General features: G+C 38.9%; 1 protein-coding gene across 1 annotated transcript in view; it reads left to right on the top strand.

Annotated features, from left to right (window-relative positions):
• Window positions 1-9439: 9439 nt before the first annotated feature.
• KCNH4 (potassium voltage-gated channel subfamily H member 4) overlaps window positions 9440-16394 on the top strand; it is a gene marked incomplete at both ends in the record, with an annotated part of 83506 nt that continues 76551 nt past the window's right edge. The window contains one exon of the mRNA XM_081346179.1: window positions 9440-9515. Coding sequence (XP_081202305.1) covers window positions 9440-9515 — 76 coding nt within the window. The remainder of the gene's footprint in view (window positions 9516-16394) is intronic.

The raw sequence follows: 16394 nt of genomic DNA, 5'->3' as shown, positions 1-16394 counted from the left end.
TGAGGGACGGTGGGGAAAATTTTACTTTGGCAGGGAGGCGGACATAAATGGGAACAATGCAGTTGCACATAACCTGACCTTATAAAACGGCATCTTCTTCCAGCATTTGATTAGAGCTTTGCCCTGGAAGGTGGTATCACAAGCCCTCTTGTGGCCTTGAAGAAACCAAGACTATGATGAACCACAATATTAAGGTAACAGTTACGCCCCTTTGTAATTGGCCAAAATGTATAAAAAGAGGTTTATGTTGGCTTTAAAACAGCAGTTGAAGAGAGATGCAAGCTGAAAATCTCTCAAAAATCGCTGAGGACTAATTTAGAAAATAATGGAAAATAATTGACCAATCTTAACGTTACTATAGAACTTGAAATTAAATCTGTATGTTGAAAATATTTATTTCAACAGGCTTGGGTCTATATGGCAGACTGCAATCTTGCTGATTGTATAGAATGGTCAGTAGAGAAAAGAATCCTATGAAACTCAAATATTTGAATCAATTTAAAATCGATGCAATGGATATATAAACTTGTGCTATGCTTAGAAGTAACTGATTTCTCTTTGTGACTCTTGATTTCTACCGTGCTCTCACGTCTCGGTTGCATCAGCACTAAGAAGGGTATGGAGAAGAAAAGCAATATATTATCTCTGGTCAGATTAATTTAGAGACCTTAGGTAGAAGAAATGTCCACCTTGAATAAATGCACATTGAGGATGTTGATGTTAACCTTGGATTAAATGGATGAAAAGTCGAGTCAAGTAGCCCTCATTCAGCAAAGACCTTTGTGGGGTGGATCCTGGGAAGCAGGATTCCTAGCAGAAAAATTGATATTGTGCTGCATGAAGAAACAGTGCTGAGAAGACAATCAAAGGGTCAACAGTAAATGTGCTTGAATAGAGTAAGAGAGAGAGAGAGAGAGAGAGAGAGAGAGAGAAGATGGAAAAAGAGACCAGTAAGAGTTGTCTTTCTTGATCTGGACAAAAATATCTCTGGATTAGGAGAGGGTGCTGAATAATTTAAGTGCCGCTGGTGCATTCCATACCAGATTTTATATGAAGCCATCTGGAAAAGAAGATGCAAGTAAATGATTGTAAACACTTTCTGGAATTTTTGCTTAAAAGAGAAAAAGAGATGAATTTATGATTTATGGTTTAGATGATTAGCCAGGGTAGATTGTAAAAGAAGAGATTTATGTTGTAACCAAAAAGAAACAGGTAAATTTATGACTGTACTTATAACTGCTGTAAAGATCAGAACCTACATCTGTGTATCTTTTTTTTCTTCCTTTTTCTTTCTCCCTTTTTCTTCCTATTTTTTTCTTGTACTTTTTACCTTTCTATTTGACTTCTTTTCTTCTCTTTTTCTTACTTTATATTCATCTGAATTGGTTTTTAGCTTCCTTTTAAAAATATTTAATAAATATATATATATGAAAATAAAGCTGCAAGCACTGCAGGAAATTCACTGGTGGAAAAAGAGTTCTGGCTACCGGATATCAGAAAGAAAATACTAAATTGGGGCTGAGAAAGTGGCAAAAAAAGGAGCCCAAATGATTGAGAATGGAGTGGTGAGTTAAAGCACTTTTGATGCAAAGAAAGTTCGCAAACTAGGTTTGCTAGTTTCAAAAAACAAATGGTCAAGTTATAAGTTACAGTTAGTGTATAGCATCAGTTGATGAAATTATGCACGATATGGAGGAAAATGAATGAGAGTTTTTGTTTTCCTTCTAGCCACTGGCTAGGTCACTTTTAAAAAGGGATCACACAAATTGATGGGAGCTATTGATGGCCACTAGTTTTGCCGTTTATATGTAACCACTGAACGGTGTGACTCAAAACACTTTGAGCTGGAGAACGCAAACTGGAGGTATTACAGGTTTTTGATCCTACTCATGAACTTGCTTGAAGTGTCTCATTAGCCATTACACAAAATGGTTGTGGTTTGCTGAATTGCTCCAGTTCATGAAATTAGTCTCAATAAAGAATGTTTTCCGCAATTGTTTTTACTGGGCATTATTACAGATACTACTGTTATGGACACTAAGTTGATGTTGAATTTAATTACGGCAGTGAGACTTTTAGTAGCGCAATATTGGAAGAAGGAAGAACTGCCGACTATAGAAGAATGGACTTTAAAAGTTTCCAATTTGGTGGAAATGGCAAAGATTTCAGCGTACTTGAAAGACCAGTCGCAACAGAGATATATTGTGGAGTGGAGAAGATGGATTGATTACATCCAGAATAAATACGGGACTAAAAAGTTTCACCTAGCATTTGAATAAGTATTGGATTTATGTGATATATAAATTACTTGCAGTTATTTTTATAAGAGTTAAAGTGCGATAGAATTTAATATTTTATTGTTGTTTGCATATAGTAGATTATGATTGTTTGTATTTTTATACCCTGTATTTAGCTCTGGGAAGTCGGGGAGGGGGGAGGGGGAGGGGAGGGAAGAGTTGGGGAGGTTTGGGGAGAGGGGAGGGGGTTGGGAGGGGTTTTGTCTTTTAAAAAATGTACTGTAAAACTTTTCAATAAAAAAAAGAATGTTTTCCCAGTATCAAGGAGAAAAGGGTTATAGATCCCCATGTCTCTTACTAGTTAATGCCATCTGCATTTTGAAACATCAATTATTTTGCATATAAAGTACAAAAAAATGGCTTAGTTCCCAGAACACACTTATGGCTAACCTATCCATGATTTTTTCAATCATCCCAATTCTCTGGGTTCACACTGCATAAAATAACCCCAGTGGCTGCTTTGCATAATGCACCTGTACTAACCCTGATCAAAGAACTGGGAAGCAGCAAAGAAAAATTATGTGAGCTACCTTGAGGCTTGAAAAGAAGTCATTGGTGCAAGGACACCCACTACAAGTAGTTAAAGCCTCCTCCCTTTTTTACTCATTTATGTTAGAAAAACAAAAAGACCCAAATAGTTATTAATCCAGATCTTTTTTTCTGCTCCCCCTCCCCAATTCCTCCTATTTAGAAGTGTCTCTTTGTTACAATCTGAATGCATATTAATTTAACCAAAGGAAGGATAATTGAAATGTTGGTTGGAATTATGGGAATTACAGTGCAGCATATCTGGAGGGCATTATTATTAGGAAAGCAACCTTATTACAATATTATATTCTCTGGTCTCCTTGGTGCATTCTTAAGTTTCTTTGTCAGAATTAATTTCAGCTTCTCAGGGAAAATGGTATGCTTTAGCATAGAGCATCCTTATTATTAACATAGATTTGGTTCATATGCAAACCAGCCAGTCATCTTTTTATGTCAGCAAACCTGGTCTGAATGACAAATTCATGGTTTAGTGCAATGTTTCTCAATCTTGGAAACTTCAAAATGTGTGGACTTTAATTCCCAGATTGTTCAGTTAATCAGTTCTAGGACTGAAGTCCGCAAATCTTGAAGTTGCTAAGGTTGAGGAAACACTGGTTTAGTGGGCTGTGTGAACTCACAAAATCAGATTAACAGATCAACTACCTGATTGCAACTTCTATTAAGTCCTTAATAATAAGTTGCTATAGCTGCTCTTTGATAGCTTAAATGGATCATTCAACAAAAGAGGGGGGGGGGGGAAAGGACTGTAAATTTTTCTAATGGTGTTTGTGGAGAAGAGTGATTCAAAGACCACAAATATAAACCAGGCGTACTATGACTTTTATATGATTCTGTGGTTTTATTTTAAAATGCTCAGAGATGTGCAAGTGAGATGGGAAATACTGAAAATAGATAGATAGATAAATAAATAATTAAAAATAAAATAAATACTTGGGGGGGGCATGGAGTATATAAGATGGCTGTTTGTGTTATTGGATAGAAAACTGAATGCTAAGGAAATGTATGGGAATATCGGGAAGGAGAGCAAGGATGCCTGGCATTCTGACCACTGCAAGTCCAGCTTGTATGACCTCATGTTTGTTACAGCAACATGCCAGGATTCTATGAGCAGTCAATGGGGGAAGTCCAGGGCTTTTTTTCTCATAGAATGCTCAGAACGGAGTTCCGGCACCTTTTTTGGATGGAACCTTGTAGGGTAGGCAAGGCGGGTTGTATGACATGTGTGAGTTCCAGCACCTTTTTCTTTTACAAAAAAAGCACTGAGGAAGTCAGATTCACTTAATGACTGCATGATTCAGTTAATAACTGCAGTGATTCACTTAAGAACTGTGGCAAAACATCATAAAATGGAGCAAAAAAAAATCACTTAACTGCCTTGCTTAGCAACATAAATTTTAGGCTGAATTGTGGCCATAAGTCGAGGGTTATCTGTGTATCCACTAAAAAACTATTCTGAACTTTTAATTTACAATTTAATTGCTTTAAAAAACTTGTTATTTATTTATAGTCACTCATTCCATTCAAAATATTATAATGAAAATAGTTTGCACATCTTACTAGTTACAGATTTAGTTCTATTTAGAATAAAGCTATTATTTTCAATTCTGAATGGTAATTGGCATCCTTTTCTGGATCTCCAAATGACTTGATTTGACTTTTTCTGTGCTCTTGCCTCACATTTTCACCCATCGCTTTGTATAACCTAGTGGAAAAACATTTTCCTCTAGGTCAGATTCATTGAGAATATTGTATGGTTTCCATACAATTGTTCCCTGGTGGTTTCATTATCCCCATTCTCTGGGGTACAGCATGGAACTATAAAATCCTACTTTCAAGTGTATCCAAAGCCAAGATAGCACCAATTCATACTTTGTGACATAATTTTAGTCCTTTGATTCATAATTTAAGTCTGCATTTTACCTTCCATAGATGTTTTTTATCCATTTTTCCATGATGAAACCACCCTCATTCAGGTCTGTTACATCTTTCGTCTTTCTCTTAATTTCACAGTCATAAAGGGGTGACATGGTAGCAGTAGTCCAGTATTTGAGGGGCTGCCACAAAGAAGAGAGGGTCAAATTATTCTCCAAAGCACCACAAGCCAGGACAAGAAACAATGGTTGGAAACTGACCAAAGAGAGAAGCAACCTGGAATTAAGGAGAAACTTCCTAATAGTGAGAACAATTAACCAGTGGAACAGCTTGCCTTCAGAAATCGTAGGTGCTCCATCACTGGAGATTTTTAAGAAGAGATTAGACAGCCACTTGTCTGAAATAGTATAGGTTCTCCTGCTTGAGCAGGGGGCTGGACTAGAAGACCTCCAAGGTCCCTTCCAGCTCTATCCTATTCTGATCTACTTTTATTTCATTCATTTGCTAATTCATATTCTTTTAATTTATTCCTCATGTTTTAAATCTCAATTTTTCATATAGGAAATCATCAGATGGACCTATAGACCTTGACCTCCGAATGCCATCCTAGCTTTGATCAATCAAGGTTTTTGCACAAGGATTAGACAAGGCTAGCAGACTTGTTTACACTTATGCTATTTGCAATATTCTCTGCTGAAAGCAAGAACAAGCACTGATATTTCCTGTTTATTTTGGTCAATATGCCATCAACACAACCAGAGCCACATTTTAGTACCAAGGATGCTCATGCTAGAATCCCTAATTTAAAAACTACCTTGCAAATCAATATATATGCAGTGTGCAAACACACACCCAGGAGGCATCAAATCCAATTCTCCTCCATCCCACCCCACCCCCTGAGATTATGTTCTTCTCCGTGGCCAGTACCCTATCTATTAGGCAGAGTAAGGCAGTCAATCATTTTCAGTATCATGAACAGGAAGCAAATGGCTAGCTATTCTCTTTATTATTTAGAGATGTTTATAGGATTTTCTGCCTCAGGGGCACCAAGAGCTGCCTTGGATGCTATGCAGAGCTGATCATAACACCCAGGATTGCTCAAGTTACTTTTTAAACTAGAGGTAAAATCTCAGATCCCTCTCTCTGTCTCTAAATACAACTCTTAATTATGGCAAAATAACACAACCATTTACTCACTTGCTTTTCAATACAAAATCAGCAGTTGGCTTTAGACCAGGGGTAGGCAACCTCGGCTCTTTTATGACTCATGGACTTCAACTCCCAGAATTCCTGAGTCAGCATGGCTGACTCAGGAATTCTGGGAGTTGAAGTCCATGAGTCATAAAAGAGCCGAGGTTGCCTACCCCTGCTTTAGACTAATGGTAGAAGCAAGTCTATTTCAGGCAACCATCAATGTCTTGGCTCACTGCTCAGTTAAAACTGATGGCTTTGCTGCTGTGACATCTCTGCAGATTTAAAAAAAATGTTTAAAAAGTTTCAATATCTTCTTCCCACCTAGTAAACTAAATTTGCCTTTCTTACCCTCTCAGCTAAATTTCCTTATATCTTTGGTATCTGTCCTGTTCCAGAGATTGATTCCTCATTCATAGACTTTCAGGGTTTTTGATTCACACATCATATCTAGCCATAATGTACCTTTTTGTTTCTCATAGTGTAATGTTTGAACTCACCCACAATTCAACAAAACATACCTTAAAATAAACCTTGGTGACCCCAATTTATCTTTTTAATTATATTCATGAAAGTCATGCCAGGGGAACATTGGTGACGTAATCTCCACGACAGAATATCTTTTTAAGGCAGAAACGGGGAAGTTCCTTGTTTTGAAACTTCTCTGATGGAAGTTTCATCTTCCATCCATGCAGACCAGGTTTTATATTAATGAGGCATGCTGGGACATGTAGTTCTGGGATATCACACTTTCTCCGACTTTGACCTACCTTTGAAATGTGCTCACTTAGATCATGTCTTTACAGGTTCAGAGGGCCACCTCAGTGTTCCTGTTCTTGCTGCTGTGCTCCTTCGCCAGGGCCAAGCAAGCCATGCCAGACTGTTGCCGGCAAAAGAGATGTTCATGCCACATCTTTGATCTGCTCCATGGGATGGGCAACCATGCCGCCGGCATCCTGACCATCGGCAAGCGTAGCAGTACCACGACTACTAAGGGTTTCCAGAGCCGCCTCTACCGCCTTTTGCATGGGTCAGAAAACCAGGCTGCTGGGATTCTCACAATGGGCAAGAGAGCAAGTGGGGTACCCTTGCACCTCAACAAGAATGCACCCAGCATCTCCCAGATGATGCCCACCCCTGTGCTGCAGAGCCTGACCCAGTCATGGGATGCCTGACTCCCCAGAAGACCAGCGCCGTGAATCACATTTACTAAGAAATTACAAATAAGGAAACCCTTTTCAAGAGTTTACACAAGTCCTTCCTGCTTTCTATCATCACTGCTGTTGGTTGCTATTTTGCACCAGCCAGGTGCTAGGTGCTGCCCAAAGATAGCAGCGGTGCAGTTCTTTCATTCTGTAAATAGCTCTTTCATTTATCTGTCACCACATTCTCTTCCAAATAAAGCCTCTTGTGTTTAATAACTGCTTTGTCCAAAGCTCTTTGTGAATTCAACCCAGAAACCCTTGATGGATCAGCTAATGACCCATCTGTACCAGCTTTCTACTTCTCAAACTCTTTTATACAGAAAGCAGGATATATAAGAACGTTTTTTCCCTATTCTGCTGCTCAGAGCCACAACACCTCTGAATAGGAAAGCAAAAATTGCCTAGTCTATATTGCCTCCATTTGTCTATAAAACTACCAATAAACCTTCAGCAAGCCAAACATCCACGCAGAATTTCCTTGACATTTTCCTTGTCAATCATGAATGTTAACCCAGCAGGAGTGCCCATCCCATTTTATGCCAGATGTGGTTCATGCTAAGGTTTTTAAAGCTTTCTTTTTTTTAAAGGCAAATTCCACTGCAGTAATCTCTTGTGTTCCCAAACTGTTTGAGCTCTACTGATCTATCTCTACAATAACTGCTTCTGCCTATCTAAGACTGCCTGACCAGATCTGTTGCTTTTGTATGATTTCATGGGGTTGGCAGCAGTTGGCAGCCAGAGGGCAGTGTTGGCAAAGAAAGCTGGCTACTCCAAATCTCTTTGTGTGCTAGATTCTTTTGTGTGCTGACAGATGTTTGATTGACCATCTAAGGGCTAGGGCAGTCTGATCTGGAATCTATAATTCAAACTATGTAAGAAATCTTTGTGGTTAGTGCAAAGTTGGCTCAGGAACGCTTCTTATTTGGGGCTTCCTTGTCGCACAGAATCCTAGCCCAAATGAAGCTAACTGATGTATATTTAAATAAAAGGTTCTTTCCTTTTTCATCTTCTTCACTTTTTACAAATTGAGCAGTAATTTGTTTCTAGCCAGCATTAAATACAATTCAGTCCAATAACATCCTCTGCGCGGACAGCAGGCATCATAATTCGCAGATTCATTGGGGCAAGCAGTCAATTATATTGCTGCTGAATTGAGCTATCTGTAGTCTGAGGTTTGCATGGGGGTTCCCAATCAATTTAATAGAGTCTTTGGGCTAATTTAATGAAGGGAGGGTGGGGAATCCAGAGGTTTAGAGAGGAATGCAAATATTTGAAAAAGATCCCTTTGAAATAGGATTTAGCATTCTGTGAGGCCCTTTAGTAAAAACTAATCATAAAGTCAGAATTTTCACACAACAAATAAAACCAAAAGATTTTGACATGTGTATGTAACATATAATATGTAGTAAACATGTATAACATACTGAGTTCCACATTCCAATTTCGGAAAAAGAAAAAAGAGACAGAAAAAGACACTTCTTAGTGTTGGCACAATTTCACTTGTGAAAATTCAGCACCAGAACTTGTTATCCTTCTGTTTTCTTAAATTGCAAGTAGGAATGGAACCTAATTTATAATCTTTGATTGGTGATGGGTGAGCATGTGATTGTGATCACAGAACAAATAGGTCACGTACAAACCTAAAAAATATATTCTCACAACACATGAAACTTAACTTTCTTTTTTCCTATTGTGTGAATTCAGCCCCTTGGATTAGTTTATTGTGAAAACTCAGAAAATGGATTAATTCAATAACCAGGTTAAGTCTGCCCTAGTCAGTGGGTCCATTGGTTCACATGTTGCCTCTTATTTGTACTTTATCTTAACATTTTCTGTAGATTTCCAAAAAAAGAAGAAATCCCCTCGATTAATCACCCGGTGCCCGCTCTTTTTGGTTGCGAGTCAAGGCCATTCTGCCCAAGGATTTTCCGCGTTGTTTGCACGCGGTGCACTGAACTAATCGCTTGAAATGCCGCTCGTGGGAACCCGCACGAGGTACAGCGGACGCTGAGATCTGGGCGGGATCCCTCTGGATCCCTCCCCAGCCCCGCCGTCCGCGCCAGTCCGCTAATTGCACGGCTGGGATTAGCAGAGAGGGTAATGACAGCCGAGGGGGAGGGAGGGAGGCGGTGAGCTCCCAGGCAGCTGTTTCACCTCGCATTTCCCCTCGCGCCAGCCCCAGTCAGGACATAGCGCGTCCCCCCCCCCTCCGCCACCCGCCGCCCCATCTTGCGCTCTTTCAGTCCGGCTGCTCTTGGGACTCTCGCCGCTGGCCAGCGGACCCCGCGGGGGCAGCAAGGCGCCGATGGTGGTGCCACCGCCGCGATGCCGGTGATGAAAGGCTTGCTAGCCCCACAGAATACCTTCCTGGACAACATCGCCAACAGGTTCGACGGGACACGTAAGTGGCCCCTGGAATTCTCCATCGCTGGGAAGAGAGTTCGTCGGCCAGGGTTTTGTATTTGGAGGGCGGGCAGAAGAGCTCTGCGGCACCGCCCTGGTCCCTCGCGGAGTTCACTGGAGGGATCGGGGCAAACTCTTGGATTTGGATTCCCCTGCTTTCCTCCGCACCCAGAGAGCGTTCTCTCCCCTCTCTGGCCGACGCGCCATCCCTACTCCTGGTTGGAAACTTAAAACTCCACTTGAGAAGGAGACAGGCAGGTGGGGGTGAGAGGCCACCTCAAGATTCCCCCCCCCGGTCTCTTTAAACGCGGAGAGGAAAGAGATTTTTGGGATGGGGGGGGGAGGTACGAGTTATGTGCCCAACCAAAGGAACAATGACGGGCCCTCCGCGCCGTTTCTTCCTGCGTCCTCCCGTCCCGCTTTCTTTCCCCGTCTCCCCCGATTCCCCGCTCCCGAGTTAACAAAGAACCGATAAACCCTCTTTGTCTTTATCCGAGCGGCAACCTGAGACACACTCTCCCTCCCCCATCAGGGAAAAGGTCGATATTTTCGGGGGCGGACACGCCTCAGCAGTTGTAGGAAAAATTCCTCCCTGGGCCCAATTTTGGCTGTTCAGATGAATTGATGAACTCTTTCCTTTGGCTGTTCAGATTGGCATTTTTAGTAGTCATTCATTAAACATTTAGGAGTTATTTACCTGCGCTCTCCTTTAAACTATGCTTGTTTAGATGTGTGAAAGGAGACCCAAGTAATGGTAGGCAGGCCTGGTTTGGGGAGGGGAGGGGGAACATTTTAATCTTCTCCCCCCCCCTCCCATGAGGTGGGAATCTGTCTTTCAATAAAGCAGTTAAACCACTGGCTAGCCTCCAAAATTCACTCTAAAAAGGGACCTTGTGTATTCAGTCCAAAATGGCATAAGCTGGGATGGAGTGAGGGATTCTGCCCCAAAATTTTGATCTGAGGCCACTCCTCCTCTTTTCAAAGCCAGGAAATGTGGATCTGTGTAGGAGAATGCCTCTGAGTATGTGCAAAGTAATTTTTCTTTCCTGATAGATGATGGTATGAAAAATGATCTCTTCTCCCCAATTAAAAATATTTTGCCCCTCTTTTCCCTTCCCCCTCTGTCATTGTAATATGTTAGGTTCTAAGTTTCTGGGGGAGAGGGTGGGACCCATTCACCTCTTTTTAATAAAGCACCTGGTACATAGGTTGTGAAACAATAGCCCAAAGCTGCAGAGGGAGGGGCAATCTGTCAATAAGGGACCATAAGTCGTACACATCATTTAGTTTAAGAACTTTTCAAGTTGTTGTTCTTGTTGATCTTCCTTGACTCTTAAGAGCCTTTTGTTCCTTGAACTTTTAGAAGCTCTAGTTTTGGGTTTCTAGGTGTGTTAAGAGTATCAAAATCTGTAGTAAGCTGACTGCTGTCCCATTTCACACTATAGTATTGCTGCACAATTCCTGCTAAAATGGCATAATCAGGATGCAGTAAGATATTATTAGATTTCAGTTTAATAGTCTTATGGGATGTTATGTGTCAGATAGTGATGGGCATTTTATTCACTTATTTACATTACTAAGGTAAAGTAGTTTTGCTACATAGAGGAAGATTTCCTGCTTCTTTTGCTGAGTGGAGGAAATGAGGCTGACCATCATCAGCCTTTGCCTTGTGACATAGGTTACATTGTGGGGGGGGGGGTGCCAAGCCCACAATAAGCCACCAAATATTTTGGCTGCAATACTGTAATGCCATTGAAACAAAATGTAGCAAATCCCATACAATGGATGCATCAGGAGATCCTCCAAACAATATAATTTCAGAAGGGGCATTGGATTTAACTAACAAGGAAGTAGTTGGGCCGGAGTTACCAGTTTATGGATGGAACAGTGAAAGATTGGACTTTGCTTTTTTTTTAAAGTTGATTGATAGAAAGATCCTGTTCCCTCCCTTCCTCCCTTCCTTCTCATTGATGGATGCATTTTTATTTTTTATTTATTTATATCCTGCCTTTATCATTTTTACAAATAACTCAGGGTGATAAACATATCCAACACCTTCCTCCTCCTGGTTTCCCCATATTCTGGCCCAGGCTGAGAATTTTAATTTTAATTTTAACTGGGGTTTTATTTGTTCAGGAATGGATATAATTTTTTTAATTGTTTTTAACTTTTGTATTTTTTGTTTTAATCACCCTGTAAACCGCCCTGAGTCCTTCGGGAAAGGGCGGTATATAAATATAATAAAATAAATAAATAAATAAACAACAACCCTGCAAAGTTGACTGGGCTGAGAGAGAGAGAGAGAGTGACTGGCCCAAAGTCACCTTGCTGGCTTTCATGCTAATGCAGGATTTGAACTCATGGTTTCCTGCTATCTAGCCCGATGCCTTGACCATTAGACCAAATGCTCATTCTATCAAGTACTGCTATCTTGATATTAATATTAAGTATTGACAGGAGTGAACAGGTGAGGAAACAAGTCTACCAATGGAAATCATATGTTCTTGAAAATGCCCCCACCTCGAGAAAAATGTTTAGTACCTGTTTTCCTATCCTCAGTGGAACAAGTGAAGATGCACAGAATACATAGATCAGGGACACCATCCGTATAGAACATCGGTCCATGAAAATGTGAACCCCTTTTCTTTTGATTTCTAACCAGATGTTTCTAGCTTTCAGGAAAAATTAACTAATGGAACTTCCCAGAAATGTTGTATCCTAGTTAAAAGGCTGATTATGCATTTCAAAACCTTGGATCTCATTAACAAATACTTGGTACTTGAATTAAAGGTAGGAAATGGTATATGATAAATGTTATATAGGATCTTTGTCATGAAACTGCTTACACTTCCACTACAGTATAAATAAACCCCAGTGTATTTTATTTATATATGATTACATCCAAGCAATTTCTATCAGATAAGGTTTCCTATGTCAGCCTCAATCTTTCAGTCCATGATTCAGGACATTACTATTTCTTCTTAGAAAAAATACTTTTAATGGTGATAAGTGCACTAAATTTCTTTTTCCTTTTAGTTGGAATGGAAATAAGAACTTTAAAACTCAGTGGAACTATTAAGTGTATGTATGCTTGCTTGATTAGATTATACAATGCTGACAACTTCTGTTACAATTTCAGGGACCTAAGTTTAAATGCCAGTGAACTCTTTGGACCACCCATATCTTCTATCTCTATGTCTAGGGATTACCTTTCTGAAAATGAAAAATAAACTTTTAAATTATTTATGGGGGGGGTGCAGTTCAGACTACAATAATTAAAATGGATCGTTAGAATTGGTCCATTAGAATCAATTTAGAGTTTCAATCTCTTAATAACATGTTGGTCCTTATTTTAGACCAACATATTTGGGTTACAAATCTGGATCACCACTGGAAGATCTGTATTCTTGTGGTGGTCCATATTTCTGTAGCCCAGATATGGTAGATCTATGTCTTTAGCAACTATGAGTATGAGGTCTTTATATAACAGCACTTCTGGAATTAGCAGTGGAAAGCATGCTCTGGTTGAATAGCGTTCCAGGTTTTTTTTCCTCATTCTGTTTTCATATTTCTAGCTTTTATTTTCCAGACAGTCCAGTAACTGTACTTTTCCTCTTTTTTCTCCTGCAAAATGGTAAATTATTGACTTCAAGTGGGTTATTGTACTTGAACTCAAACCCTAGAACATATTTACAAGGAAAGGTGCAGTTAGATCAATGCATATGAAGGTTCATTTAACTGAAACAAATTACCAAAACTCCATCCTTAAAAATGGTTTGGAGAATTATACCTCCACTGCTAGGTAAATGCTGATATGTGGAATAAGAGTAGCATATCCAGGACATACACAGTCTTTGAATGAATGAACTTTTATTGTCAAAGTACAACCATGTATACACTGAGATTGGCTGAGCCTCCCTTCGTGTCCCCACCCTCAACTTACAGTGACACAAACCCTCCATCTTATTACACCCTGTGAGCTTGAAGGAAGAAAGTGATGTATAAATCAATATCACTTTGCCTATATGCAAAATTAATTTTTATTCACATTAATTAGCATTAACACAGTCATTTCTCTGTATTTCTAGTTATTAGGAATTATTAGGCAACCCCTGACAGCAAAGGCTGGTTTACATTAAAATTAAATTATTATTTTTTTAAAAAACCAAGGTATGAAAATGTAAGGATTAAAACTATGTCACATGAAAGTTATTCTTGATAGGTTTGTGTGGGATCTAGTAAATAAATTTAATTTTACATGCGCTATAAATGGTTTTCTTTTCTTATTTTATATCCATAAAATCCTAGTTTGGGACATTGATTTAAATTAAGCATAGGTTAGTCTCTTTTCTTTCCCTTCCTTTCACCCCGCTTTGCCTAGATAGAAAGATGTGAATAGAAAAGAAAGGTGTAGTAATCATGCATGGTTTAAAAGAAACAACTAAAATGCCATATTGTGGTTAGAGGATTTTGACTTAAGAGGATTCTGATGGTGTGGATTGGGTGGGGTGTAAGGGAAGGATTTAAATGCTTTCAAAAAGATCAATGAAAACTAATTCAGCATTTTGTTAAGGAGACTAACTTAGAAATGGCTTCTCTAAGAAAAGGTATCTGGATATCCTCACTCCTAACTCCAAATTCTGCATTTTATCATAACCCATCTCTTTGTTCTTCACTAAACCAACAATGATCTGGTGCAACTACCTTGAAAAAGAGGTATCATAATTAAATTTTGTAGAACAGCATGCAGGTCATGATAATATATATCTTAATTATATCACTTACCTAGAACTGGGCACAGATGTTTGGTCAGGGCTAAAAAAATGCCCTGTACAATTCGGGCAAATCTGAGGACACATAATAATGTGCATTTTCCACAAATATTTGGTATATTTCATTGTATAAGACTATAAATGAAGCATTGGTTGCTCTTTGTAAGTTCCTTCACTATCTAGTTTTCATATTCTTCTGGCTATCAAAAGAACCTGAATTCTTATTATTTAAAGAGAATGGGAGCAAGTATAGTGTTGTGGTTAAGTTGTTGGAATAGGAGCTATTCCAATAGGAGCTAGATACAATTTCTAATCCAATTTGGCTATGGAAGGTGACTCTGTCAGTGACTCTGTCTCAATTTGACTTGGTTATTATGAAAAGATATTATGAGTTCCCAAACAAAAGCCAGAATATTAAATAAAAATATGCAAAAAAAAAAAAGGATCTCCCAGCTTGGACAGTTCCTAAATGCACTTTGAAGGGTTTTGTGTGCCTTCTTGCATTATGGTGCAAGAAAAGGTGTATATGTGCCCAATTATACTCACTTTATGTCTGGTATTTTTCAGATGACTCTTGTATTTGAAAATGGGTTCAGAGAAGTATGGGAATGGAAGCTCAGACAGATCTAAGCAAATACCTTTTCATGGTTAGGAACACAGAAATCAATAATGAAAAGTAATGCTGGTGATGTATAAAATATTTGCCATCATACATCTAAGATTAGGAGAGAGAGTTTCTCGGTTATATGTGAGATATGGTTACTCCTAAATTCCTAAATACAGGAATTCTGTATTTCTGTTTAGACTACAGAAAGTTTCTATTTTAAAATTTTAACCATTCCATCATTTTCTGCTTTAACTAAAATAGATAAGTTGGATATAGGAATGAAGGGCTCAATGAATATTAGAGTAAAGGTAGAGTAAGACTTTTCATTCCTATATCCAACTTATCCATTTTGGTTAAAGCAGAAAATGATGGAATGGTTGTTAAAATTGTTAAAATAGAAATTCATGAATGTCAGAAACTGACTGTTCAAATGCACTGTAATTGTGGAGGTCTTTCAAGGATCATGCATGGCTGCTGCATATTGAAAGATTAATATTCATTTCACAGAGTCTGTGAAATTCATTCATCCTGAGGCTCAATTGCTTAGGATTTTCAATGCACAAATTTCATTGCCTCCAACATGAATGGCTTTTGTTGGATTATCTTCCATCCACAGAAATGCTGTGTCCTCATGACCTATCCAATGTTATGAAGTCTGGCATCTAAATATATGACTCCTGTTTTTGGCAAGTTCCCTCTTTCTTATTTTTTCCATTAGAAGAACCATATGGAACTTAAAAAGAGATGCAATGTAAATAAAAACAATATTAGATCTGAGTTATCTAAGTTGGAAAAACAAATATAAAAACAAAAACATCCAGATTCCCCAAAGAATGGAAAGATTTCAGAACCATAAAAGTTTACGCATGGAGAAAGGAACTATTGCTCATACATTTGGCCAAAGAGTTTGCATTTCATGACAAAATATCATCCATTCTGCCCTCTGATGCCATTGCTGAAGCTTAGCAGGTCAAGTCCTCTAGCTGAGAGATTATCTGAAAAAGGTAATAACTTAGCATTAGGATATTAATTTGCATGCAAAATGCTCCTGGTTCAAATCATGGTCCTTCCAGATATATCTAGAAAACACTCTGTTCTAAGATACTGAAACTGCTGTAAAACTGTGTAGACTGAGCATAATTATCTCACTTGTAGATAATTGTTACCTGGCTGGGTTCTGCATAATCTTTACTTCCAATTCTTTTTAATCTGGAGCAGTATTTCTCAACCTTGGCAACTTGAAGATTTGTGGGATTCAAGTCCAGAATTTCTCAGCATGCTGAGTGAATTCTGGGAGTTGATGTCCACAAATTTTAAGTTGCCAAGGTCAATACAGTAACACTGATCTAGGGCAAGGACCAAAGCAACAGCATCACCAATGGTAAACCAGCTTCTGCTTGAAGAACATTAACATTAATCTATCATCTTTTTCTTCAACTAAGACCTGCTTCTTAACATTTAACTAATACCCATACCTTTCATATACTCTGTTGGAAGA

The sequence above is a fragment of the Vipera berus genome (genome assembly GCF_964194415.1).
Source record: "Vipera berus genome assembly, chromosome: Z".
Taxonomy (NCBI): Eukaryota; Metazoa; Chordata; class Lepidosauria; order Squamata; family Viperidae; genus Vipera; species Vipera berus.
This window is presented reverse-complemented; position numbering and strand designations above follow the sequence as displayed.